At 48.5% G+C, this 27,202-nt stretch overlaps 1 protein-coding gene across 2 annotated transcripts; it reads right to left on the bottom strand.

Moving 5' to 3' along the window:
• Positions 1 to 3,871: 3,871 nt before the first annotated feature.
• Positions 3,872 to 25,462, bottom strand: LOC149351899 (acetylgalactosaminyl-O-glycosyl-glycoprotein beta-1,3-N-acetylglucosaminyltransferase-like). 2 transcript variants are annotated; one of them, XM_089577099.1, is made up of 2 exons: positions 7,152 to 7,190; positions 3,872 to 5,107 (listed from the first exon to the last, which is right to left on the bottom strand). In XM_089577099.1, exons 1-2 carry the CDS (start codon positions 7,185 to 7,187, stop codon positions 3,872 to 3,874), a joined length of 1,272 nt encoding a protein of 423 aa, XP_089433225.1. In that variant the 5' UTR covers positions 7,188 to 7,190. The 2 variants fall into 2 exon arrangements, 1 of the variants encoding a protein (XP_089433225.1); XR_016289512.1 differs by lacking the exon at positions 7,152 to 7,190 and adding an exon at positions 25,351 to 25,462 and having other exon boundaries at positions 5,030 to 5,107.
• Between the last annotated feature and the right edge of the window lie 1,740 nt (positions 25,463 to 27,202).

Below are 27,202 nucleotides of genomic sequence, written 5' to 3'. Positions count from 1 at the left end.
AGGTTGGTTTGGTGGGAGCCAGGCAGATCGGTCGTGTGCGGCCGGTGGTGGTCCCGAGGCCGTGGAGTTGGAGACGCGAGTTCCTTGAGCGGTGAACGGACAGGTTGGCCGTGTGTGGTGGCTGACGGTGGTCCGGAGTCGGGAACTTTGAGGCATTTTGAGTTAAAGCAGACAGTCCGAAGTATTTCGGCAGATGAGAAGCAGTTTTGTATATATTGTAACAAAATAACTTCTCGAGGAAAGCCTTTCAAGTGTCTCACCGTCAGAAGACCTGCACCAGTCTGAAGTCACCAGTCACGAAGTACGTCCGCAGTGTCCCTCACGAGACAAGTCATCTACCGCTTCACTCCAACACAAGGATCTAACGAGATCGTGGAGAGGAAAAAATCGTGACTGACTAAACATTATTTTCAGGGTCTCAATTAAACTGGCTTAGTTTCTCATTTACATGACAATTAGTTCTGTAAACACGTCAGCAGAATTTATAGCCCCTTAAAGCGTTCGTACTTAAAAAAAAACTTACGGAGGGCACTTAAGACTCTGTACGAGCTTTAAAGGCGAAAGCTTGTCTCATCGCGAGCTCTGTTGCGAAGTTTATTAAAGATTCCTTCTTTAATAAACTTCCTTCTTTATTAACACATAGGTTCACCTTCAATCTCTAAGAAGTAGCGCGGTTTTGTGGCCACACAGAAGGCTACTCACCCTTGTGTCTACGGTGCCACAAAGTGGGTCATACCCGTCGTCGCTGCCCTACTCCACGCTGTGACGATTGTTGGCCGTTTGGCCACCCTACTGAAGAGTGCGTCGTTTCCTATGCGGACAAGCTGCGGGGAGGCCCCCATCCTACGGATGAAGCCCTACAGGATCATTTCATGGACGCTATTGAAGTATTGGATGCCCCTGAGGACCTATCAGAAGGGCACCTATTGCAGCAGTTAATGATGCCTCGTTTAAAGATGAAGACGCTGTTTCTATTGCCGCACTTGCTCCAGACGTGCTCGTTGCATCTCGGCCTTGTCCCAAAGGGCAGGTATACCTCCTGACGCCCAGTTGTCCGTGGATTCCCCTGCAGCAGAAACGTCTGTCGCATGCGTCATTGCTGAGAAGGCCGTTGAGTTCCCGGATAGTGGACTTGGGCCTACTGCGACATCGCCTAGTTTGTATTCTGCAATAGAATCCGGTGGCGTGAATCGGTGCACCATGGAAGAGCCTGAAAACCAGTGCTGAGTTCAGCAGCCTGGCGAATGCTCAAACGCTGTGAAAATGTGGCTGCGAAGCGGTGTGCATCGCCAACATCTGCATGGGTTTTCGGAGGAGGCAGATGACGTTCTTCCTGTCAGGCATAAGCTTCGCCGCAAAGCATCCAAGAACAAGCTATCGCTTCGCTCCAGATCAAGCAGAAAGGGCACTGCCTCAAGAGAGGTCTCGTACTCTCGCCCCTTGTCTGACCTCATGGATGAGTTACCTCAGCGCCAGTAGTCCATCATGGCGACCGCCCAGCAACTGAACTTAGTAACTCTGAATGTCTGTAGACTCCGTATACTCAGCAAAAAATGGTACAACTGCGCCGCCTTTTATCGGGTAGTTGGCTCGACTTAGTCGCTATAGAAGAGACCAAGTTATAGAGTGATGACGCGACAGAAAGAGCCCTTCGGCCTTTTCTAGCAGATTACAATAATCGAGTGTCGCACTCTGTGGGTCTTTCGGCGGGCTGTCTCCTGTTTCTGAAAAAGAGCATACCCTATTCAGACCTTGTGTACCGAGTAGATAAGGAGAGGCTGTTATTTTTTGCGATTTTCGGATTTTTTTTGCAGTTCTAGCGTTTTATAAACTCTTTCAGTGATCAGGAAAACAGAGTAGCTCTTACTGAAAATCTAGGTGCTCTTGTGACCGGCACGCCAGGAAATCTTTGCTGGTCCGTTTTAGCCGGAACGAACATGATTGACCTTCAAACCGTGCTAGATTGTACGCACGTGCCTCGAAGAACAGTAGCGACGTGTGTTCCAAGGCATAGGAAAACTTCTTTTTTAGTGACCGAAGGTCACTGAAGAGCCCTGCACACTGGATCCCTTTCGTCGTTTCGCCACGCCAGCACAAGTCCAGCTTTCTTGGACACCGCTTTTAATTGTGAGGAAAGTGTAGAATATTCTAAGATATTGTTATGAACATATTGATGGGAATGGTCTTATCCTTCGATGCGTAGCAAAATCTTGCTTTTAAAGTTTTCCTGCGCTGCCACCGAATAGTAAAGACTGCCATAGGAAACTAACGAGGTGCGTTTTTGACAATAGCAGAAAAAAAGCGCTCCGAGGGGAGATCTGCGGATATGTTGATTGTTATGGTACAATCTTACGATATGCGAAAAAACTGCGTTCATAAACAATTTCCAGTTGAAATAATGCCCTTGTCCAGAACTTCTGGGTATATTTGCCTTTGCAGGAAGCGTTAATATTATGGCTTTGTTTGAGCCTTATGTCATAAGCAATCTACAAATACCCGATAACACTGTGAAATAATTTAGTCTCTGCATCAAACCCCGCAGGTGCGATATATTAGCTAAGAGCAGTAAAAGAAGGAAGCAAGTGACCACTTGGACGCTTTCAAACAATCTTTTCAATGTCACACGTTCAAAGACAAGTCACAAAGACACATGGGGTTATGTACAGTGAAGAAAAAAAATCATCCACTCGCACAGAACAAGACACAACGTGACATGACTGCAGTAAGAACGAAGCTCAAGAATTTCTGGGCGTTAAAACCCACACTGGACTACGCAGAGCGTTGCATGTGCTGATTGTCAAGGAAGAATGACTATCATGCGCGATGATGACTGATGAAATGAGCGTGCATGGCTGTTAAATCTAAGATTGTTCTCACATAGACCCACCACTTCAGCGCGATGAAGCATTTCACAGCGTAGCAAAAACAGCACAAGCGTATCCCCTGCAAAAGTTCTAGTTCTTTCTAGTTATCTTTAACAGCAGCCTTGCTCCGATATCAGGTTAGAGGCCGGACATATGCGCAGTCGGTGTGCGCCTACTGTATGCCCGCACCAACGCCGCCCGTTCACAGCTCTCAGGCGGACTCACCCAACTTACTCCTTCCACGGACACGAGGAGCGACACTGAATTATGGCAAAACCCCTTCCCCCCTTTTTTCCCAACATCCTGCAAAGCGAATCCCATCTTCGCGTAGGTCGCGCAGTCCTTTCGCAAGCTGGCGTCGGAACATAGACATTCAGGTCCATTTTCCACTTTCTAAAACTGAAAGCTTTCCGCCTGAGAAGCAAGGCTCGCCGTAGATTGGCTAAAGTACAGGGCCAGTACTTCCGTTGGCCAATCCATTTCGAAGCATCGACATTAGCGCCAGATGCTGCAGGAAGGCACATGGCAGGGCATATTGCTGCTCACGCATTACTCATTCACTCTCACGAATTCTACTCACTCAATGGCACACACTAAAACACACATGTCTACACAAGCGACAGCGATCAACAGATGCCGATTTAAGCGACTAGACCTGCATTCACATGCGTGGTAACAGTGTATTAGGGAATGTATGAGTAACTGGGCAGTAGTTTAATCTTTGCATCTCCAGTTCCAGTACTTGAAAACCAAGCCCGAGTCTCATGCACAACATTTAAAGTGTCGTTAAAAATTGATATTAGCTATTTTCTCTATACCATCGCGTGCGCTCATGTGTCATCACTTTAACCAGTGCCTGCTGCTGCTCTGCGCTGAGTTCGGCCCCTCCATTCTTTTGCTGTGCTGTTTCCAATGCAAGCTTAGCGAACGAGCTCAACATCGATTGAGGCGTCGTAATGTCTGTCAGTCACGTCACCACCCGAGAGGGCCCCACCAAGACCTCGGTATTATTTAAAGGATTTTAGAGTGTGCTGCATGGCCTCGTCAAGGTCCTGCCTCTTCTTGATATACGAGAGCGTCTTCCACAGCGAGACGCGCATGCTCAGCTTGGTTCTTCCCGTAAACAGGGCACACATGTACTCGCCGCGCAGCAGCTCGAGGAGCCTGTCCTCTTCGGCCGACAGTGCGGCCGAGATGTCGACGTGGCTGAGCGAAGCTGCCTTTGCCAGGTCGCCCGTCACGTAAGCGTCGTCGATGGCGTGGAATGGGACGCGGAACGAGGCCGCGTACAGGTCCCACATGACGGACGCAGGAATTACCACGAACCAGCCGTGGCAGTGGGTGGGGAAGTACTTCTTGGGATAGTCGCTGCGGCTCAGGTAGTGGCGGCTGTGCGGGTTCCGTATAACGGCGTTGCCTCGGAATGTGGAGCAGTGCACGCGTCTTTCGTTCGAGTTGATGCGCTTGCGTAGGTAGCTGCCCAGCACCTCCGGGTGGATGAAGACGTCGTCGTCGATCTTGACGAGGCTGCGCACGGAGGGGCAGTTGATCATTACCCAGCGCATGCCGTACAGGAACTTGAGGGACAAGTTGCGGTAGTGGTCGATAAATGGCAGCTGCACGATGTCGCCGAACGTGGCCGCTTCGTCAGTCACATTCGCGTCGGGCCGCAGGCCAATCATGAACAGCATGGTCCAGTTAAACAAGGACGCAATGCGCGAGTGCCCCACGGTGGCACGGAACAGCCTGCGTTCATGAGCGTGCGTCGGGTCCGTATGCACAAAGATGAGGTGCTCGGCCTGGCCCGTGCTGCACAGTTGGCGCACCCGGTGACCGTCGGTGCCCGGCTCGAGGGTGCTGGGAGGGTCCAGCGGGAACGGTATCTTGCGCGTAAGCCACTGGAGGTCGTCGCGCAAGACCGCCGGCACCGCTCGAAGACGGGGAACTGCCTTGAGGCTCTGGAGAAGCGCAGCCGTTGGGCGGGGCGGATCTGGCGGGCCGTGCTCGTAGCTACCAGGCTCGGCTTGCTGTTCTGCTATGCCTACGAGAGGCCGATAGTAGATTCCGGTGAAGCGTCCTACGTCCGCACCCGGCGCGGGCGCCCACTGCGGGCTGTGCAGGATGCACCCGCCGGCCGTAAGCAGGATGAGAGACGTGAAGACCAAGGGAAAGTAGCGAAGGCACTTTCGATGTTTGCGGCTGAATGGCCTCGCGCACTGATGGTAGGTTTCCTTGCAGGCGCTCTGGGAATGAGGGCAGATAAGGCAAGAGGCATATTCGTTATTTATTTTACCATTTTCACCGTCATCGGCGGCATACTAAAAAGTAAAGAATGTTGGACAACGAAGAAAGCTGAATAAGTTGGAACGGATTCATGGTATACAACACCGTGGTGGATACCATGGAATCGAAGAAAAGAAAGGACGGTGCCATCCCGTCTCTTTGTGTGAATGTGTTAAATGTGATAGGCCGGGTCTTTTACTTCCGAAATACAACTGTGGCACAAGGGTGGAGTCGGCCACCCGGAGCGGCCATTAAATGTCCAAATAACAGAGAAAGGTCCAGAATCAGCTATATCTGTGGCGACAGTGCTTCTTGGAAATACCAGCTTAGGACACGAAGTAAAAACAGGAGAAATTAAGCACACAAGACAAGGATTACTATAAATGTATTGTCCGAAATAATCGGCCGTTACCTCGGCGGTCAGGTCTGAAAAAGGTGCCTGCCTAGGGCGGCCCGCGGAGAAATGCGCAGGTTATGTCACCGTGAAGGCTTGCCCGGAAAGGCAGGCGTACACACCCAAGTAACGTGCAGGTGCAGATTGTGAGGGTTGAACACGCTCCCCTTCTTTTAAAAAAAGGCTTCATTTATGACAAGTTGCTGCAGAAGCGATTTTCCAGTTCGGAAGTCTGACTACACCTGAGAGGCGCGTAGAAACTGTACGGCGCCACAACATAGCATCGGCATGCGCATGAATGGAAGAGCCACAAGGCAAACAGTAACACCTCCAAACATGCAAGATGCCGCGCTTATTACGTCGCTTCCTCTTTCGGCAATGAACAAGCTAATTAAGCACCCATAATCTTGTCCACACATCAGAAAGTTAAGAAAGCGCTACCTCCTGAAAGGCTCAGGCTAGCATGTTCGAATGAGCAGGCATTTAAGTTACCCTCCTCTAGAATCTAGCTTCAACCACAGTGCTCTGGCTATCAGAAATATTCTTGAGTAAGACTACAGTTGTTTTAACTGCCCGAGAGTATTGAGTTCGGCCACAACTGCGAATACTTGGACTCGTTCTGTGGATCACGAAATACGTTATAAAGTAGCACATAGCTAATGTAGCTTTTCTGTAACAGCCCGACAGTCTGGTCTCCTGGAGCAAACCAACGAAAAGCGTTTTTCTGCCGGGTAGAGAAAACTAGAACCATGGTAGTGAACCATGTTTCTTGCAACATCGCCGGTGAATTCAGCGCAAAACAAGGCGGGCGCTGCAGGGAGAAGACGAACGTGAGCGCTAAGCTCCCAACAATTTTAAATGAGGGTGGTTCACAAATACTACACAGGGTGTTTCAGCAAGAATGTAAGAACGTGCCGTGATCGTGAAGAATGTAAGAATAGATTTTTGAAGCATAAAGATGACATTTGCGGCATACTAATAATCATTTGCAGCGGATGTCAGGAATCAGGCGAATCGAGTTTACTAAATTCTGTGTTCAACTTCATAATGATTACAATTAGGCACCTGGTTGTAATTAAATATTTTCACTGAACATTAGTAATAGAGCTTCAGGAGTTTTCAGGATTTTAAAAACTTGATTATGATTGGCGCTATGATGTGATGCCGGCGGGTCAAACGAAAACCGTACGGTTACGCAGCGCGGAGCAACAAGCACTCGGCGTCATTCGGCGGCGCACGTTCTCTGGTCAATATGGCTACGCGCATTCCACAACTTGTCGGGACGCCTTTTTAAATAGTGCAACAGCGAGTGCATACCCCAGACATGTTTTGCCCGCTCCGCGCGGCAACGTCACACATCTACCCTTGAAAAGCGCGGTCTTCTAAGCAGGCCCTCGGCGACTGAGATAAGAAGGGCCTGAGCGTAGCGACCACTTAGAGATCTCACGCTTGAACGTACCCACTGAGGCTTTACATACGCAACCGGACACCCAGAGCATAGAGAAGTGATCGCAAGCTTTTTTACCTGTACCGCGAACATACGTGGGCTGCTAATGTACGCCACACTGCCCGCCGTGTCCTTGATGGCAAGCGAAAACAGCGGTCCTTACCATCTCTCCAGTAGCGCAGCGCCTGCCGTCAGGCATAGCGTTGATGGGCAGTCAGCTCATCTCCAAGCAGTGGCTGTATCTTCTACGTTCTAACATCATGAATCTGGCCGCTCTGAACACGGGGAAGCCATGATGATCTTCTTCTTTCTCTACCTCTTGCCAAAAAAACAAGGGAGGCATTTGGGAAGCCGAGCACCGTTGAGAATTTTAAAGTGTACTTTCTTCTTGAAACCACCATCTACTGCCCTTAAATAATATTGCATATGAAATACGTCAAATGCATTTCATGTCCTGATAACAGTGCATAACCTACATCATTTCTTTCGCACGCGCGCGACTGTTCTTTAGAGGAAGAGAAAACGAAGGCAGTGATGCCGAGGAAGGAGAAGAAGAAGAATACCACTATACTATAGTGCCTAGAATACTGGCAGTATATTCTAGGCACTATAACTATACCTTGGCCAATCCCCCCACGTGGGTATGTGCCATTATAAAGAGGATGACGAAGAAGAAGAAGAAGCAGTTCCCAACAGGAAGAGACATTCCGGTGGTTACGTCTTCAGCAGCGCCTTCATTAGTTCTAACCCAGAACCGCAATAAAGTTTGCTTCAGCGACAGTCTGCCTCCAGCGAAACGAGTGGGTTTCCGGTGCGGTCGTGTGGCTGAGTTGTGTGGGAACACAAATTTTTCATTCGTGAAAGTCCCTCCACCTGGTGGATTTTTAGTACTTTTGCTCAAACAGAAGTGTGCACGCATGTATAGAGCAGCTTTGCTCCGCGTACAAATAGACTGAAGCGTCCAAGGGGTTTGTTCTTAGCCGTGTAGCGGGGCTCTTATAGGATCCGTGCAAGTTCTCACTTCATGAGGAACGATGACAAGAGTTTCTTCAACTTCAAGGCACTTGGAATGCTGGCGATGCATAATGAGCCACTCTGAGTGGGCCCAGAACAAAACCAGTTATGCTCCTTACTTTTCACAAAGGCTGTACCTACAGGTGCGAATAAATGGGCGTTTTATGCAACAGCTCGTGTGCACAGATTTCCCAGGCATTGTTTCTCGCGACCAACTGAGCGCCCCTGTGCGGATTTGTAGTGTGAACGATGAGTGAGGTGTAAAAAAGAAACGGAACCAGCTAAATTCCGCCACGCGACGTTTCGTTAGGGGTACTTATACGTACTCTTCCCGAAGTACCCTCGGAGCGTTACCGGTAAGTATACGACTTATGAGGTATAGCAAGCGGCGAAATTAAACCGCCTAGTATGGTGCGGCCGCCATTGACAAGGGCACCCAGACATGTTCACCTCCTTTTTATTTTTCTTTCAAAGTAGGAGCTTTGGCGCCGGGGCCCTGCGCCTCTAACACCACTAGTAGCTCAGCTTTCGATACAGATCACAACTTCGCCACGTGAAAGCTCCATGGGGCAAGAACAATGCTGAGTATAGCACCGAGTCAAAGTATGTGCAGTTTGCATATGAGCAGCTATGAAACTCGTGGGCTAGAAGGGTCAGGGGTAGACGATCCGTAGCAACCCGGGCCCTACCACGACTTAGTACCGCTAGGTGGTGGCCTCAGAGAAAGTGGATCGGGTGTCATGAATTAACGAGACGTCTTTGATTTAGGACGGTTGAGAAATTCGTTGTTTATTTTTGCAGTACCAGCTTACTCTGTGCAACGCTTAGCACTTCTGGAACTCACTGATTCCAGTACGTTACAAAAATATTCTGGCACTGAATTGTTGGGGTGCTGCACACTGCATTTGTTTTTGACAGCTTCTGAAAACTGTTCGAATCTGCTCTAGACCAACACCACGTTTACAAAACAAGGAGTGCTCGTGGAAAAGCACGAAGAGTCTGTTACGGCAAAAGGGCGAAGAGATGCCGGGAAGAGATGCCGGGATAATGAATTATAGGGCATTATGGGGGTACAACAAATATGCAGTACTGAGAGGTATTTGGAAAGGAATAATGGAGCTGGGGCTTACTTTCGGGAATGCGGTTTTGTGCCTAAGGGCAGACGTTCAGTCGAGATTAGAAGTAAATCAGAGAGTTGTTGGAAGATTATCACTAGTTGCCCACGGCAAAACTAAAAATGAGGCGGTACAGGGGCATATGGGCTGGGCATCGTGCGAAGCACGGGAAGCTCAGAGTAAAATATTACATGGAGAACGCCTGAGGAAGTTGGACGATAGCAGGTGAGCAGCTAAGGTATTTAAATACTTGTACAGGAAGAGCGTTGACTCATACTGGCGGAAAAGGACTAGCAAACTATCCAGTAAGTATGCAGGACACAAGTACTGGGAAGTAAAGAGCATTAAATGACAGGCAAAAATCGCAGAAGGTAAAAACTGGATTGGTTCAATAGAAAAGCAGCCGAGTGTAGAACTATATCGAAATTGAAAGAGGCAGGTCAGGAGGGAATCGTTCTTAAATAACTCAAGAGGCTGTGCCTACTCTTTGAAGCTAGATCAGGGTGCCTTAGAACGCGGAGCTACAAAAAGAAATGTAACCAAGAAGATGACACATGTGCAGTGTGTGGTAAATCTCTAGAAACAATTATACATCTTATACTCGAATGCGATGGTATCCATCCGGATGGCGATGCAGGCACTGCCACTCTCCCTGAGGCCTTAGGGTTCAGAGATAACAATGGCCATGTGAATGAATCTACGGTAGAAGTTAACGTAACAAAAAACGATTGGAAGATTGGTGACTCAAAAGCAGAGAGGTGACATAAGGTTAGAAATGTAGTGTTGTGATGTGCACACCACACTGTCGAGGGATTTTTGGAACGCGGCGTGTCGGCAGTGGTGCGCCGGACAGCGGAGCGCCGTGCATGCCAGCCCCGCGTTTCGCGTGTGCGCGTGCGAATGGTGTGCACGAGGCAGACACGAGGAGCGGAGGGCTGACGTGTCAGCAAACCGAGGTGTAGAGGAAGACACCGCACCATAAGTCTGGTCATTCAAGCGTGGAAGTGGCAGCTGTCGGACGTTGGGTCCGAGCTGCCAGTGACTTCCCTTGAATCATCGACGCAAGACCACTGAGCCTCATTCAAGCGTGGAGGTGGCAGCCGTCAGACTTCGGGTCTGTGCTGCCGCGGACTTCCCTTGAATCAACGACGCAGGCCTGCTGCGTCCCTTTCGAGGTCCGTCCGTCCGTCCGTCCGTCCGTCCGTCCGTCCGTCCGTCCGTCCGTCCGTCCGTCCGTCCATCCGTCCATCCGTCCATCCGTCCATCCGTCCATCCGTCCATCCATCCATCCATCCATCCATCCATCCATCCATCCATCCATCCATCCATCCATCCATCCATCCATCCATCCATCCATCCATCCATCCATCCATCCATCCATCCATCCATCCATCCATCCATCTTATTGAGTGCCCAGATTACACTGGGAGGTATGTCCAGCATCAGAACACATTTACCAGGACCATTTAAATCAGCGTCGTAATGACGTTGCATGCTTTTTCATGCTATTTCTTAAAAGTACTCGCTAGCTGTTAACTAGCGGCCACCTTTATAGGTGCACTGTGAAATTAGAAAATTATTTTAGAAAATTTCGTTTACGTCTCTTTCTGTAGACCACGCTCCTTCCCAGTACACTTACCAAAAAGTAACTCCGACAGGCACATATCGTGGCGTTTTAAAAATACATAAGACTTTGAAATGACCTTGCTCATACTTTCACATTCTGCTCTAGAATGTGTTCAGATTTTGTTAACGAAGGGGCGACCTCATAAGTGCTCTGTGAAATTAGAAAACTTGTTTAAAACTTTTGCTAACATATATTCCTAAAGGCTGCACCCCCAACTGTTCCACCATCTCGTCGACAACCCTTGTTACGCAAGCGCCGCCGCACCTTTTTACGTCACAAATCGCTGTTGTTCGAACAGCATGGTGTCCTGCGCAGCTTACAATTACCACTAGATTCGAATGCTCAGGGTCAAACAGCCAAGCATTGGGGAGGAGAACCACAGTGTCTTGCCCCCCCCCCCCCCCCCCCTCCCATTACAAAAAAATATAACGTGTTACCTGTTGGCTTTGTCGCTCCTTGGGGAATTGATATGAAAGTATGTAAGACTTGAAAACCGTAAAATACACAAGACTTCAAAGACAGTCAAACAAACAGCGACAGCTCTGACAGCTTTATACCCAAACAAAAGCATCGATAACTGAGGCAGTAAGTCCTTGCGTGTTCATTAACCAAGTGCGCCGTTTGAGGGGTCAGGAGAGGGCGCGAACAGAGCGTATATACATCCTGGAGAGAAAAGCTTAACCTGCAGGGAGGAAAGAAATGTCACGAAGTGAGTATCTCTTTTGCATTTTAGTTTCTCCCTGACAAATTATGGAACAAGTGAAACGACACATAAAACAGCTGCCGCTGAACGGCTGTGGAATGATTGCTAATTCCGCAGATCTTTTTTTCAGCACTACGACCCTTCCTCATCGCAGCTGCGTTCTAAACTCAAGTGCGGAGCTTAAAGAAATCCGTTCGTGAGGACACAACTTTCGTAATGATTCTTGGGCGTGCCGTTACTGCGACTGGATGCGGTAGTTCGTAAGCCGCCGCCGCGAAAAGATATATAGCAGTAGATCTCAGCTGTGAACTGTGGTGGTCCTACTTCAAACCGTGCATTTATTAAAACGCCGTTTTTTCACGATTCTTACTGGGTATCCCGAAAAACATTCTTCAAGTATACACCCGTATACGACACTGAGATGGATAAGAAACGGTAACATAGGAAACAAACACATAACGGTTTGCACAAGTGCGACAGAGGGGCAGGTTGTGTGCGTTTTTTGTAGATGACGGCCATGGAACGGGTGCCATAGCGGAACCGCGTCACCTCGCACAATAATTAAGTCGCGAAAATAGGAAATATGTAGGCGGCTTCAGCTAAGGTAAACCAGGTTTTCTTTAAAATAGGCTCTTCGTGGTATAGCACGGTTTCTGTGGCACTGTTAACAGCCGGTGAACTAGTCTCAATAGTTAACTTCTCACTGTTGTAGTTAGACCATTAGTTACAGTTATATATTTACAGCTGGTCATTAGTAATAACCATATCACAGTCTGGAATTAGAAAAATGGAATTACTTTCGGCCCTGTGGCTCAACAAATTTCGGACTTCGTTCACGCATTTCAAACGTCGCGCTACTTTGGCAGCGCGCGCTGCTGCGCCCATCACACAAGCTGCTATCTCTTTTTTTTTTTTTTATAGCACCACCACTACCTAAGCTGCTTCACTCTGAGCGCATTTCACTCGTTCCAAGCTCAAGTAACTCTTGATGCCTGCTTTCAGCCAGGATATATCTTCCACGGAGCTGCAGATATATCCATGCATTTTGCACATATATTAGCCTTTACGTTGCCGCTGTTGAGCTGGCGCCATCTAGGAATACGCTCAGAAAGCGGTACGAAACGTAGCCTCCAAGATCTGATTCTTACCAAAGAGTTCCTTGCATGGTTCCAGGAGCTCTCTAGCACCACGCTCTCTATCAGTCAGGTGCCCTGTTTCGCAGTTTGCCACTTCATGATGCCACACACTGCTGTTTCTGCTGATTTATCGTTGATGGCATTCAGAATCATGGATAAGAGTGCGTAAAACTCCGCTCTTCATTAAAGAGTCTCTCTCTCTCTCTCACATTAGTAGAGCGTCAGGAATCACATCATTATTTGATCATTATTTGAAAACAGACTCGACAATTTTCGTCATCGGCGTCGTCAGAGGCATCCATATAGAATACATGGACTTTATTGTGAGGGGAAAGTGAGGCGTTTGTGAGAAGGTGCGGTATCATTCGGGCATAAGAGTTTGCTCTCGTTTTGCTGGAAGCAGGAGGATCGGCTATTAACAAAAGAATTGCGCGATAACTGTTCTGTTCTCTTCACTAGGTCGTACTAGGGTCCTTCAATATTATCTCACATGAAACTTCGGTCTAACACTATGAGAGATCTTTGAACGCTGCCGTCGATAAGGTAATTCTGTGTTCTATCTGTACTGAGATCAGCACGATATGGTATATGCATAGGCCTTAGAGATCATAGACCGCTCTGTTCTCCCATAGAATTCGTGCCTAAACTAAAGAATTCGTGCCTCATCGACGCTGGTGCCTTTAACTACAGGACCACACTTTCGCTGTGGCCGGTTCTGTTCCTGTATGCAACTGCGAGGTAAGAAAAGCTGTTCAAGGACCGAGCTGTTCAAGGAAGAAGTTCCTTTAGTTTGTTTCTTATTGGAAAGCACTATTCCGATGGATAAACCCCAAGCAAGATCGTGGGATGTTTGTGGGTTTGCGAAGATCTAGCGATGTTTGTGGGTTTATGCCAACTTAAAGAAATAGATAAAAGCAAATGAAATAAATATCCGCGAATGGGATTCGAACCTGCTGCGGCGCGAACAGATCACCTTCGCTGGCCACTGCACGAGAGCACTAGGCTATTTTTTTCATGGTATTTATTCTACATGGTTATGTAGAGAGGGGATATATATATATATATATATATATATATATATATATGTATATATATATATATATATATATATATATATATATATATATATATATATATATATATATATGTATATATATATATATATATATATATATATATATATATATATATATATATATATATATATATATATATATATATATATATATATATATATATATATATATATATATATATATATACCGTGAGAAGGCAGCCTTCGTAACCCCAGATGGTTTGTACGAATTTAATGGAATGCCATTTGGATTATGCAACGCCCCTGCAACGTTCGAGCGATTTATGGACACGATCCTTCGTGGCTTTGGGAAATCTGCATGTGCTACCCGGATGATGTCATCATTTTCGGCAAGACCTTCCAAGAGCACAATGAAAGACTCCATATTGTTCTCGAATACATCGGATCGGCGGGACTCATTTTGAACTCAAAGTGCCATTTTGGGGACCGGCAAACTCTAGTTCTTAGCTTCATTGTCAACCAGGATGGTATCAGGCCGGATCCGCAGAATATCGCTGCAGCACGAGATTTCGAACCTCCACGCACCCTGAAAAGCCTTCGGAGCTTCCTCGGACTCTCTTCATATTTTCGTATCTTCATTGCTGGCTTTGCGCAGGTTGCCCATCCCCTCACTTCTCTTTTGCATAAGGATTCGCAGTTTGTGTGGTTCCCGAATGCGACTCCTTCTTCCATCTGCTGAAATCTTCTGTCACTTCAGCACCACTCCTGCGGCACTTCGACCCTTCTGCTCTGACGGAGATCCACACTGACGCCAGTGGCGTCGATCTTGGGGCGGTGCTTGTCCAGCTGCACGGTGGGGCTGAGTACGTTATTGCCTATGCCAGCTGCACGTTAACAAAATGTGAGTGCAACTACACTGTCACCGAATTGGAGTGCCTCGCCGTTGTGTTCGCTGTGCACAAGTTCCGACCGTATCTATATGGACGTGCTTCACTATTGTCACGGACCATCATTCTCTATGCTGGCTCATCGGCCTTCGCGATCCATCTGGTCGTCTGGCACGCTGGGCATGGCGCCTACAAGAATATGACTTTGCTGTTTCCTACAAAAGTGGGCGCCGTCACAGTGATGCAGACTGCTTGTCACGCCTCCCATTGCCGACCTCGGCCAATGATGAAGACGGTTTCGAAGGATGCTTAGTCTCGTTCGAGCTGAGCCGACGTTCCCCAGTATGGCGACCTTTGGCCGAGAGCAACGTAGCGACCACTCACTGCAGCCCCTTATAGAAGCGGCAGAAGGACGAGTAGATTCGACCCCATTTATTATCAAAGATGGTATTTTGTTCAAGAAGAACTACTCCGTCGATGATGCTGCCCTGTTTTTGGTCGTCCCGAAAAGTCTCCGCGCGCAAGTTCTGCACGCTATGCACGATGACATCACATCTGGTCATCTAGGCTTCTCTCGTACCCTCCACCGAATTCGCCAGTGCTTTTATTGGCCGCAAGTTTATAAGACCACCAAGCAGTACGTCGCGAGATGTGAACGATGCCAACGCCTTAAGGCACGAACCACCACGACGGCCGGTCATTTGCAGCCTGTCAAACCACCCACTTCCCCTTTTGAAAAGATTGGAATTGACCTGCTTGGTCCTTTCCCAAAGTCTTTAGAGGGACGCCGTTGGGTGATTGTATGCGTGGACTATCTTACCCGATACGCCGAAACCGCTGCTCTCGCTACTGCCAAGGCTGATAATGTTTTGTCGTTTCTTCTCCACTCTGTTATTCTTCGCCACGGCGCACCCCGTGTTATAATAAGTGATCGTGGACGCCAATTTACTGCTGATGTCGTGGAAGATATGCCCCGGCTTTGTGGATCAGACTACCGGCACTCTATACCGTACCACCCGCAGACCAACGGTCTTACCGAACGCACCAACTGCACCCTGACAACTATGTTGTCCCTGTACGTTTCGTATGACCATCGCAACTGGGACGCCGTGTTGCCATATGTGACGTACAATTATAACACGGCAAATCATGAGGTCACCGGGTATTCTCCCCTGTATTTGCTATATGCCCGAACTCTCCGCGTTTTCCTCAATAACATCTTCCCGTTTTCCCTCAACGACAACGCGTCCGTTGCCCAGATACTCTGCCGTGCCGAAGAAGCCCGTCGTATAGCCCGTTTACGTACACTGGCCTCTCAACGCCGCTCAAAAGAGTACTACGACCTACACCATCGTGCAGTCACTTACTCTCCTGGAGACTTTGTCTGGCTTTGGACGCTAACCCGCAGGCGAGGATTATATCAGAAGTTTCTGTATAAGTACGATGGCCTCTTCGTCGTGTTGGACCGATTGAACGATGTGAATTACGTCATCGCCAAGGTGACGACGGATAAACGCCGTTCCCGCAAGACACAAGTCATTCATGTGGCCCGCTTGAAGCGTTGCCAGCGTCGATCTGCCTGACTTTCTCGAGGACAAGAATCGTCTGCCCACGGGGAAATTGTTACGCAGCGTAGCGGCTTACTCAGGACTTGGAGGAAGAAGAGGGAGGCGCGCGCAGACTGATCTGGTCTCTGAGCCGTTTGCGGCCAGCTGTGTTCCGTCCAGCCTTCACCTATATAAAACCCATTTCATCCGCTACATTATGTATATATATATATATATATATATATATATATATATATATATATATATATATATATATAGCGAAGTATACGCTTCGTTAAAGGAAACATATTTATTCAACTCGACGTTTCGATCGGAAGACCGATCTTCTTCAGGAGTGATTTTACATTGTTAATGCATCCCCTTTTATAGGGGTGGGCACAGAACAGGTAAGTGGGAAACACAAAGCACATAGCAGAAAAATACGCATAAAAATTATTGCATGATTTGGCGTGTTCGGCATATCTTTCAGTTTTATTTCCCCGCTTGGCTGCTACAACGCTGTTCTTCGGAACGTAAAATGCGAGCAAAACCATTGGCCTACTCACGTGCCTGCTCGTCGAAACGCGATAAGAAGGGGTGACGTCCTTAAGAAGGAATAGCCTAGCAGACGACGGCCCCAGCTGAGCGTGCTTTGTGAGCATGCGCTTAGCCTCATCCTATTTCCAACTTCGCTCCGTCATATGGCGCTGACGAACAGAAAAGTCGCCGCTCGCGCACGCCAGCTAAAGATTTGGGCGCCTGTACTGTCAGCGTCGAATGAAACACGAAAAAGGCAATACAGTAACAACAAAACGAGATGGCTTTAGTTGAGTCAGACGTAGCCGACTTTCAGTTCGATGGCGTGAAGACCACTGCAAGGAAGCGTATTTCTTCTTCTGTTACAGCTGTTACCGAATATATATCTGCGCGTCACATTCATCCCGCACTGTCTTGCTTGCGACCTCGGCTACACGATGAGCTGGTTATCTGAGCGGTTTATTATCTCTATAGCATAGTATGCAACTAAAAAAAACTGCAGTTGGTAACACTGCGCCACGGTCTGCGGCGTCCTTTATTACTCCACTGGCCAATAACAACAGTAAATAAAATCAGCTTTTTAATGGTTGTCTATATTAAACAAGCCACGTATAAAAATTCTAGAGCTTATAATTTTTTCTTGTGAGTAGCTCCTTGTTTAAAAGTTTATAAATAATGGACTACTTTTCTATCGTGGAGGAATTCTGTGCGACAGTCCTGAAAGTTGTATCCTAATAGCGCGTCACGCCACCATAATGAACGATGCGGTCGGAAGTGGCGAAGAGAAAGACGAAGAGGGTAGTACTAAAAACTTTTATTGACAGAGGATTTGGGGTGCGCGGGCCCTTGGGCAGGGCTCCACTACACTCAAACGTTCACGTTCCCGCGATTCATGACGCCGGCAGCCCGGTCCACGGCGGTCGTCTGCACGGCCGGGTCCTCGGAGCGCAGCAGGGTCTCCCAGTCCTCCCAGCTGGTGGGTTGCTCCAGACCCCGCGGGGAAGGATCCGCCGGGCATTGGAATAGAATTAATCTGGGCGGGGTGGCGGTAGGTGGTTGCAGAGGGTGCAAGAGGGGTTGGTGAGGGTTCGATAGTGGCGGGACTTAATATAAGAAGATGGGAGGGTTCACGTCCGGAGGTGGCGCCGTAAGGTTTGGTGGCAATTGTCAAAGGAGGGGTGAGCGTTTGAAGGCGCCTGGCACTAGCGAATGGGCAGCGCCTTTCCCTCCTTACCACTTGCTTCCCTCCCCACGCAAATTATCTATTAGCTGTCAATGTTTTCGAACCCGGTCGCGGTGGCCGCGTTTCGATGAAGGCGAGATTAAAGATCCCCAGGTGGTCAAAATTATCCCGAAGCCTTCTACTGGGGCACCTATTTCTCCCTTTCTTCTTTCACTCCTGCTTTCCGATTCCTTCCCTCACGGCAGAGCTGTGGTGTCCACCGAGAAGTGAGACAGTTCCCACACTAATTGATGCTGCCCACGCGCGTTCTCCGCCGCGGTGACTCAGTGGTTAGTGCACTCGGCTGCCGAGCCCAAGGACGTGGTCCCGTGAGCTGTGATGCCATTGCATGTCAAAGATCCCCAGGTGTCCTAAATGGGTTTGACGAATTTCATGGCACTCGACAACTGTCTAGTAAACAAATCAGCGTGTTTAAAGCCATGTTTTAAAAGTTAATTAATTTCAACTGACCATTAAAGTGGGCAGAACGAAGAATACTGGCCAGTACTTTAACTTTTAAACCATTTACTTGATTCCAATGCGGCAGACCGCTTTTCTTTAATTGATCCGTTTTAGCTGCGACAACCTGTATAAGGACGCACGGACAGACGGATGGTACGGTGTGCGATGTCAGCGCACGTTAAAGAACCCCAGGTGGTCGAAATTTCCGGAGCCCTCCACTACGGCGTCCCTCATAGCCTAAGTCGCTTTGGGACGTTGAATCCCCATAAACCAAACCGCTTGTGTGGTACAAGGCACACCCTTTCAAAGAGGGCAGTGACGAGCGGCGTTCTTTTTGCGCGTTTTTTTTTCTAATCTTCGTGTTCTCAGAATCCGTGGTTCCATGCAATAAGCGCTGCATATTTATTTAAAATAACGGTAAAGTATGCTAAGGCTACCCTTGACTGCGTGTTCTCCCACCTTCTATACTACCTATCATCCAGTCGTCTTTTACTATTTTCTATACAGATACAGTATTCCTTTTCTACTATCCCTTTTTCCCAAGGTGTCCGGAAGGATAAATATAGTAGTTAGGCCCTCTTTTTTGTACCTGGATCTGCGACGCTGAGAAACTGTGGCTGCGACATCCTGAAGGAAAAAAAAAAGGGAGGGGGGCACAGTGACGGGGGGCCAGGCGCGCCGACTTGACCGGGCAACTTGCTCAGTGCACTCGGGACAGCGAGAACAAAGTGGCGTTCGCTGATTGCAGATGAGGAGGTAATGACAGCCCCATGTGCACCAACCGTTAACACAGCAACATCCGTGGGCTCAAGGCAGTTACGTGGTCCATGGAGTGCAAGTGCGCGCTTCCGGGCTCCCGCTGCGGGCTCGAGCCGCCGTGCTGTCGTCCTGTCGTTCGCCACCGACGCGGCCGGTCGGCTGCACGCTTGTTCAAATTGACCATTGCATGCACTCATACGCTTGAATTACCGGGAGTTTTCTTCCATGGGCATGTATACGGGATTTCAAAAAGACCAGTGTCTGCTCGAATAAGCCAGAAGATTGATTCAAGCGTTTTCGCGATTCCACAGTCCTTGCTTGTTATTTGCCTAGTTTTTTTCCCCTGTATAGTGAATTAAAAGTTCTATTTTGTGCGCAAATATCTAAAAATGCCCATTCGCATTTATACAGTCGAGCCAACACCTATCGAAACCGGATATTTCCGATTGTTGGCTATATCGAACACACTGATTATCCCCTAGAAACTCATGTGTGAAAGCGAACTACAATTTCGACGATCATTCGGTATATCGAACTGCGCGCCGTGATCACTTTTCGCGCGCAGAAACAAGTCGGTTGTAGGGCCTTGGGCACCTGCTGGCAAGGGCGTCCGCAGAATTTTTTGCAGGGGGGGGGCCCCATTGGTTGTTGGCGCCGGAGGGGGGGGGGGGGCATGTTCGTAGCAAAAAGGCACTATTTGCGGTATGAATTTATTTATTTATATATAAATAAAAAATAAGTGAAATACACACATGAAATAAAAATTACAAACAGCAAATTAAAGTGTGGCTAGGAGAGATACATTGCAGTTTATCAACGAAGAAACAATTAAAATTAATAAAAAATCCAAAAATATACTGTCACTTCGTGGAGAAGAGTGCTCAGTATTGCTGCATACGGGTTCTCGACTCACCCGGATTGATGACCAGCACACAGCACAATATGGTCACAAACACGCAACTACAGTCACTCAGTCAGTCTTCCTTGAACAGCAACTGTAGACTCCACGGATTTTTCTGGGCTAATTGCGTGATTACACGGGTGATAAATTCATTTCTGTGCTTCATTACACGCTCTCGGTGCACACTCGTCACACACATTGATTGGAAAAACGGTTGAACGCGCACGTTGAAAACAAAAGATGTCTATACATACAACGAAAACTTATTTACAAGATAAATGCACGCTCGCAGCTTCATACACCTCGCTCCATCTTGCTCGCGCATCCGCACAGTCGAGCAACCGCACGCACACTGCTCGCCGCTCGTAGTTTTCTCGTCCACTGTCTTGGTTGTTCTCAGCTTCGTTGACAAACGGCCACTAAAAGCACCGAAGCACAAATACAGAGGCGCGCACACGTGCAAGGGCTTACTTCCGTGCGACTTCCAAGGGGAAGGGACACTCGCCACTCCGGTAGGAAAATTTGTTTTGTGTGTTTTTATGGGGTTCAGAGCCCCAAAACGACTCAGGTTATGAGGAACGGAGTAGTACAGAGCTCCGGATAATGTCGACCACCTGGGTCTCTTTACCGGGCACTGACCTCGCACAGTACACGGGCGCTGTTGTCATTTGAGGCCCAGCCAGAGGTGACAGGCGAGCCAGGCAGGCGCCATCGGGCTGCGTTGACCAAAGGCGCTGGTTTTCGGAGAAGACGCAAGGGACGCTGGTGTGGGGGCGCCTCTGGAGACTGCGTCGCCGTGAACAAAAGATGCTAATCTCCTTTGCCGAAGATTCTGAAAGCGGCGCTTCTACCGCACTGCGCTCTCCCGTGGATCGGAGGCACAGCGAGCGGCGGCGGCGCCAACTGATCGCCCGCTTGCCCATGAGCAGCCCGACAAAGCGGGGGTGGACACGGCTGATTTGTCTTTCCCTCCTGAAGAATTCATCGGTGGCCGGCATAACGAAGGCGAAAACAAGATGCACTGTGCACTGTCTGCCTCCGTGTCGCTATCTGTCTAGAGATCAAAGAAACAGGCACCCATTTCAAGACGGCTTGAAACACATGCTCGCCGGTGCCGCTGTATGTCTGCAACAGGTCGGCCTTCAACAGAGCTAACGATGGCGTGGTTTGAAAACGGCATAAAGACGCGTGCCCGGACGCGGCATTTCGCAGATGTGACCCAAAGCGTGGAAGCGGAGCTGCTTTTACCCTTTTGGCTGAGCCCACCACGGCCCCTGGCGTGCGGCCATCACTCACGGTTCGAGGGAGTGATTTTCCAGGGGGGTGCAGCCGCCCCCCCTTGCCCCCCCCTCCGGACGCCCATGCCTGCTGGTAGTGCTAGCGCTTTGAAATTGGGTGACGAGGTGGACGTGGGATGTGCTTGAGAGTGGCCTTCGATCTCTTGTAGTCCTTTTCCACGCCCCATCACAGTTGGTAATGCCAGCCGAACTAAAACGTAACGGCAGCCCTAGTCTGGCGTGTTTCGCTGCTGAAGGTGTTGCGGAAACCAACTGTAACTTAATTTTAATGAGTGGTTATTTTATGTATAGTGGTTATAGTGGTAACAGGATTATACATCTTATAATAGGCAGTGGGTAATTCCAAAGCAACGTCTTCCGCAGATTCATTACGAGGCAGGTTAGGCCTACCAATGCGTCATTAGCGGTGCGCTGCAAGAACACCGGCCGGCGGCACGTCCCTGCAAGAAGCGCGTGGCTAGCGTGAGTGCAGTGTATTTTTGCTTGTAAGTTACAGATAAGCTTATCTATTGTCATTCTGATGCATCTAACTATCGATATATCGAACTATTTCGTGATCCCCTTGGAGTTTGATGTATCAGTGTTCGACTGCATACAAATTTTTTATTTCATATTTCACAAGTATTCCACGAATCTTGCTTTGGATTCGGCTCCCTCAGAGCTGAGCCATCGTTGCCACCTGGCCGCTCCACCTAGCACCTCCGGCTGGGAGGAGCTTCTGTCCAGCTCCGACCCGCAAGATCAGCTTGCGCTGGTTGAGCGGGCCGAGGAGGCAGCAAGAACCAATATGGGATCCTGCACCTAGGAACACCACCTGCTGCTCAAGACCCCAACCCATAAATCCCGTCCCATTTTGCGGAATAAAGTTTTGCACTACTTTTGTAGTACTTGCTTTGGACTTCCCTTGCTTTAAAAGAGGTGCCGCCTGCGACTCTGATTCGTGTATGAGGCTTATTGCGAATCTTCCGAACACTTTTGGGTTTAAGCACTATTTCTTTCCACCCGCTCCTTACTACTTGATACCTTTTGTGCCTCTAAATAGAACTCCCTATTTCGAATGACCGCGTTTCGATTGCATTTAGCTTTCATGAACTGTTCATGTTTCGTCACGTACGTCAAGTACACGTTTTCAGGGTAGGTAGATAGATAATAGCACCCCCTTTATATCTGACCTGTGCTCATTGTCACCTGACTATTAATTCATAAGCCGCCGCGGTGGCTCAGTGGTAATGGCGCTCGGCTGCTGAATCGAAAGACGCGGGTTCGACCCTGGCCGCGGCGGTCGAATTTCGCCTCCATCGAAATTCTAGAGGCCCATGTACAGTGCGATGTTAGTGCACGTTAAAGAACCTCAGGAGGTCGAAATGTCCGGAGCCCTTCACTACGCCATCCCTCATAGCCTGAGTTGATTTGGGATGAGCCCCCCTAAACTAGAGTTCCTGTATAGCATATACAGTAACTCTACCCTAAACCAGAGACATATTAATTCATAACATCTATATTCTGTTGTGCCGGCGCCCACATTTCGCTGGCTGGCCTCTCTGGAAACCAGCGCTGCGCGCCCTCCGTCGCTCAAAGCAGGCCCAGACTCTCTCGGACATGTCGCGGCTTGCAGCGTGAATCATTCCGCCTCGCCGGCGCCGGCGCGGACCCTTCCTCCTCCCCCTCCTCTCCGTCGGCTCGAACACTTGCGGCGCTCCGCCGGGAGCCTCTCAACCATTCGTCTAATTTGAACAGTGCCGTGACCTGATTGGAGGATTTGAACGGCTGGCTGCCTCAACGGACACCGGCGGCTTTAAAAACGGAGCCGCGCTGAACCAACACCCTCTAGAGAGGGTGTTGGCTGAACCCGAGCAGCAGACGGGCAGCAGAAGAGCCATCACGCTGGAGCTACGCTCGCCGCCGGGGCCGCCCTTCTTCTTTGTGCTAGCCCGTGGTGCTCTTGGCCCTTGTATCATGTAAAAGCCCTTGTACATACTGTACATAAAAGTCCTTTGACTCACCGTCGCCTCGACCGTGTCCTGGCTCGGGCACCCAGTCCCAACAATTCTTTGAATTCATTGTGCCAATTTCAATCTCCATAGCTAATTAAACTATATTATCTCGCTCTCCTCCATAAATCCTCTTATCCCCTTGTTTTTACTTTCTGAAAATTGACCGCACTGTCAGTAGTTTTAAATCCCAGAGTATTTTGGATCTTTGTGGTGGGCTCATGCATAGAAAACTGGAGGTGCTCATCACACATACTTATTATACGCGCGCCCTGTCGTTTTCTTGTCTTGCAATATTGAACGTGGTATTAATTTTTGTTGCACGTGGTATTAATTTTTGCCGGCAGCATTTCGTTGTCAAGCACCTAGCCCTAGCCTAGAAAAAAAAGCGCTTCCCTTAGAATTACGAAAAAAGTTTCCCTTTCAATTATTTTTTATATTGAACTTTAACGTCGGTTGGCCAGGCATTTTCTTTCGCCATAGTAAACATTTCTGAGTCTCGTATTTTCTTTTTCAAGATTAAACCTGCTATCTCTTCCTTCCCCTTGACATTATTTGCGAGCAGTCGAGCTCTCCTCCATGTAGTATACTACAACAGTACTATCCGGGCCAGTTGGTACATGATCTCACGGGACGAAGAAAGAAGACACGCGCACACACATAATGCCCTATGTTTCAATATCCCGGCGTCTCTTCGTCCCTTTGCCCTAAGAGCCTGTTCATGTTTTTCCGTGTATATCTGCCCTTCGTTTAGCCATATCCCGAGGTATTTGTATTCGGCCACTGTGGATATTTCGTGGCCTTGTGTTGTAAGCACCTGATCAGTTGCAGCGTTAAAAATCATCACACCTGATTTAGTTGCGCTAAAATTGAATCCTAGAGCGTCTCCATCTCCACAGCAATTAACCAAAGTTTGTAAATCTTCCTGGCTATCTGCTAACAGCACAGTATCGTCCGCATCCATTAAACCCGGGAGTCGCTGCTTAAATACATTTCCGCCTAATCTGTACGACAGATTATAACCTAGATTACTTTCTTCTAGCCTTCTTTCCATATTTATCACGTAGGGCATGAACAGCAGCGGTGATAGAGGACAACCTTGCCTTAATCCTTTGTGCACCCCCAAAGTTGTGGTACTTTTTTTCCCTGCCCATGTAATTTCAACTTCATTATCTCGGTAGATTTCCTGTAGAAAATCAATTACCTCATGACCGATACCTAAATATTTCAATATGCTCCACAGGAGTTCCCTGTTAACGTTATCGTATGCACCGCTTATGTCCAGAAAGGCTAAAAACAGAGGTCTGTTTTCCGCCTTAGTTCTATGCATTGGGTAAGCACCAACAGGCTATCATCTAAGCGCCTACCCCTTCTGAACCCATTCTGAAGTTCTCCGAGTATCCGATTACCTTCTACCCATGACTGCATTTTTAATTTCACCGCCTGCATTGCCAGCCTGTACATAACAGATGTTATCGTAATCGGACGGAAGGATTTTATGTTCATCTTATCTCCTTTCCCTTTATAAATCAAATTCATTTTACTCTGTCTCCAGCTGTGCGGAATTTCCTGATTCGTTATGACTGTCTCCAATGCTTTTATCAGCGCTTCCTTGCTTCTTGGGCCAAGTTCATTAATCAGCTTAATTAGAATTTCGTTTATCCCTGCGGATGTGGTTTTAGGAATATTCGCTTCCGCCTTTTCCCAGTTAAGACTAGTCAGTTCTAAGCTGTTCTCTATTGTGCTGTCCTGTGTTGCCGCCTCACTTGGGGAGATTACCCCATTGTCGTTGCTAAAAGACGCAGCTATAAATGACGTAATGTAGTTCACAGCATCGTCTCCCTCTAAACATTTTCCCTCAGCATCTATAATCTGTTCCTGCGTTCTTTGATTTGTTTTTCCCAACCAACTTATATGGTTCCAGAATTTTCTTGGCCCCCCTTTATTTGCCTCGCTAACTTCAGGAGAAACGAGCCCTCTACCGGGGAGGGCGGCATAGGAGGACTTGGACTCGCATAGCTAAGTCACGGCCATGGCCTTCTCTTGATCGCTGTATACGACCGCATTTTCGGTGATGTCTTGCGCTACTTCGCAGCAGACAGCACCAAGCAGAGATGATTTGCTCACCAATTTAGCACAGCTGGGTTTCTCCGCTGGAGACAAGATGGCGCTACGGATGCCGCTGCTGCGAAGCTTTTCGGTTTTGGTTTTCCGTCGCTGCAGACGATGGGGATTTCCAAATAATTCTGACCGAATCAGACAAGTACCCCACCTAAATGTGGTATAAAATAAAACTAACCTCTGTGCGAAATTTGAGCCCGAACAAATGTGTGGTTAGGCCGAGAGAATTTTTTTTTTCAATTTTCTTTGATTGACGCAACACGCGATATAATATCGCGTGTTGCGTAAATCAGAGAAAATCGAAAAAAAATTCTCTCGGCCTAACCGCACGTTTGTTCGGGCTCAAATTTCGCACAGAGGTTAGTTTTGTTTTATACCACATTTAGGTGGTGTACTTGTCTGATTCGGTCAGAATTATTTGGAAATCCCCACCGTCTGTGGCGACGGAGAACCAAAATCGAAAGACTTCGCAGCCATGGTACGCGTGGCGCCATCTCGTAGCCACCGGAGAAACGAGCCCTCTACCGAGGACGGCTGCGCGGGTGCGCGGTTTATTTTAAAAGAACTTACTTCACCACGTTATCAATGTTGGACATAGAAAACATTGTTTGCACAAAAATTGCCGCAATTTCAACGAGTTCTGTTTCTGTCTATCGCAATAAAGTGTTGTCATGTTCGCTTCGCGTCGTCTGCTTTCGTTTTTCTGTTACTGGCTACTGTTTGTCGATGTCGAACTTTAAATGCAGTTAACGTTAATTGTATTTTAAGGTGAAACAGCGGGCAGCTGCTGTGCCACGCCGTCTGAGTTAATGTTTTGTTCTGGTTTATTTTTAGAGAGGAGGCCTAGGGTGCGGAGCAGCGGAGCTGCGCGATCTTTCGCCAGACAGGATTTGGGTGGCCCTGAAGAGGGCCGTTTATGGAGCAGTGCTTCAGGCAGTGTTGAGCTCAGCACTCGATGTGGCCGCCGTTTGCTTGAATGCATTTCTCAATGCGCTTTACGTATGCTTTGAAGGCGTTCTCCCGCATAGAGTCATCAATTTTGGTGAATGCATCCTCAATGCGCACTTTCAGATTGTCAACAGTGCTCAGTGTCCCTGCGCTGTATACGATCTACTTCACGAAACCCCATACGAAGAAATCGCATGGCGTGAGGTGAGGTGAGCGTGGAGGCCAGGGCATATTTGGGGATCCGCGACCCATCCATCTTTGAGGAAAATTCTGCTCCAGCCACTTGCGAACCTTTGCCAATAATGGGCTGGTGCGCCGTCATGCTGATAAATGCAGACTTCTTTCTGCATATGGTTCGCGCTGAGTTCCGGCAGGAACTCACTTTCCACATCTCCAAGTAACTGTCCGCGTTGACTGTATCATCAAAGAAAAACGGCCTCCAAATGCCGCACCACACTGCTATACCGGGGGAGTGCACGGGACGTGTCATGACGAACTCAGGGTTCTCTCGAGACCACATCCGTGTGTTCTGCCGGTTCACCGCGCCGTCAAGGTGGAACACGGCCTCATCAGTGAACAGCAGAAACTGCAGATGGCCAGGGTCGGCAGCAATTCACTGTTGTTCTTCTCTGCAGAACTGCAGCCGCCGCGTCAGGTCGTCGTCGGTAAGTTCGTGCAGCACACGAACTTTATATGGCCACATTCCTCTTCTCCTCCGGGCGCGGCTCACTGTCGAGGCGGCTGTTCCGAACATTAGCGCAGCGCGCCTGCATGACAGTTTTGGATCAGATTCAAATGCGCCTTGGATGGCATCTCCAATGCCCCCGCGGGAGCTCCCGGCATCGAATCTTCGTGCCCTTGCTACGCTTCCCGTACTTTGAAACTTTTTCAGCCACCTTTGCAAGCACGA

The sequence above is a fragment of the Amblyomma mixtum genome, chromosome 3 (genome assembly GCF_055824585.1).
Source record: "Amblyomma mixtum isolate Tamu chromosome 3, ASM5582458v1, whole genome shotgun sequence".
In the NCBI taxonomy this organism is placed as follows: Eukaryota; Metazoa; Arthropoda; class Arachnida; order Ixodida; family Ixodidae; genus Amblyomma; species Amblyomma mixtum.
Note: the sequence above shows the minus strand (reverse complement) of the source record. Positions and strands in the feature narration are given on the sequence as shown.

Coding starts and splice junctions, on each gene's coding strand:
- LOC149351899 (XM_089577099.1), bottom strand. CDS start 7,187: ATGCCTGACGGCAGGCGCTGCGCTACTGGAGAGATG. Junction 5,108..7,151: donor GCTGCGCTACTGGAGAGATG/GTAAGGACCGCT, acceptor CCTCATTCCCAG/AGCGCCTGCAAGGAAACCTA.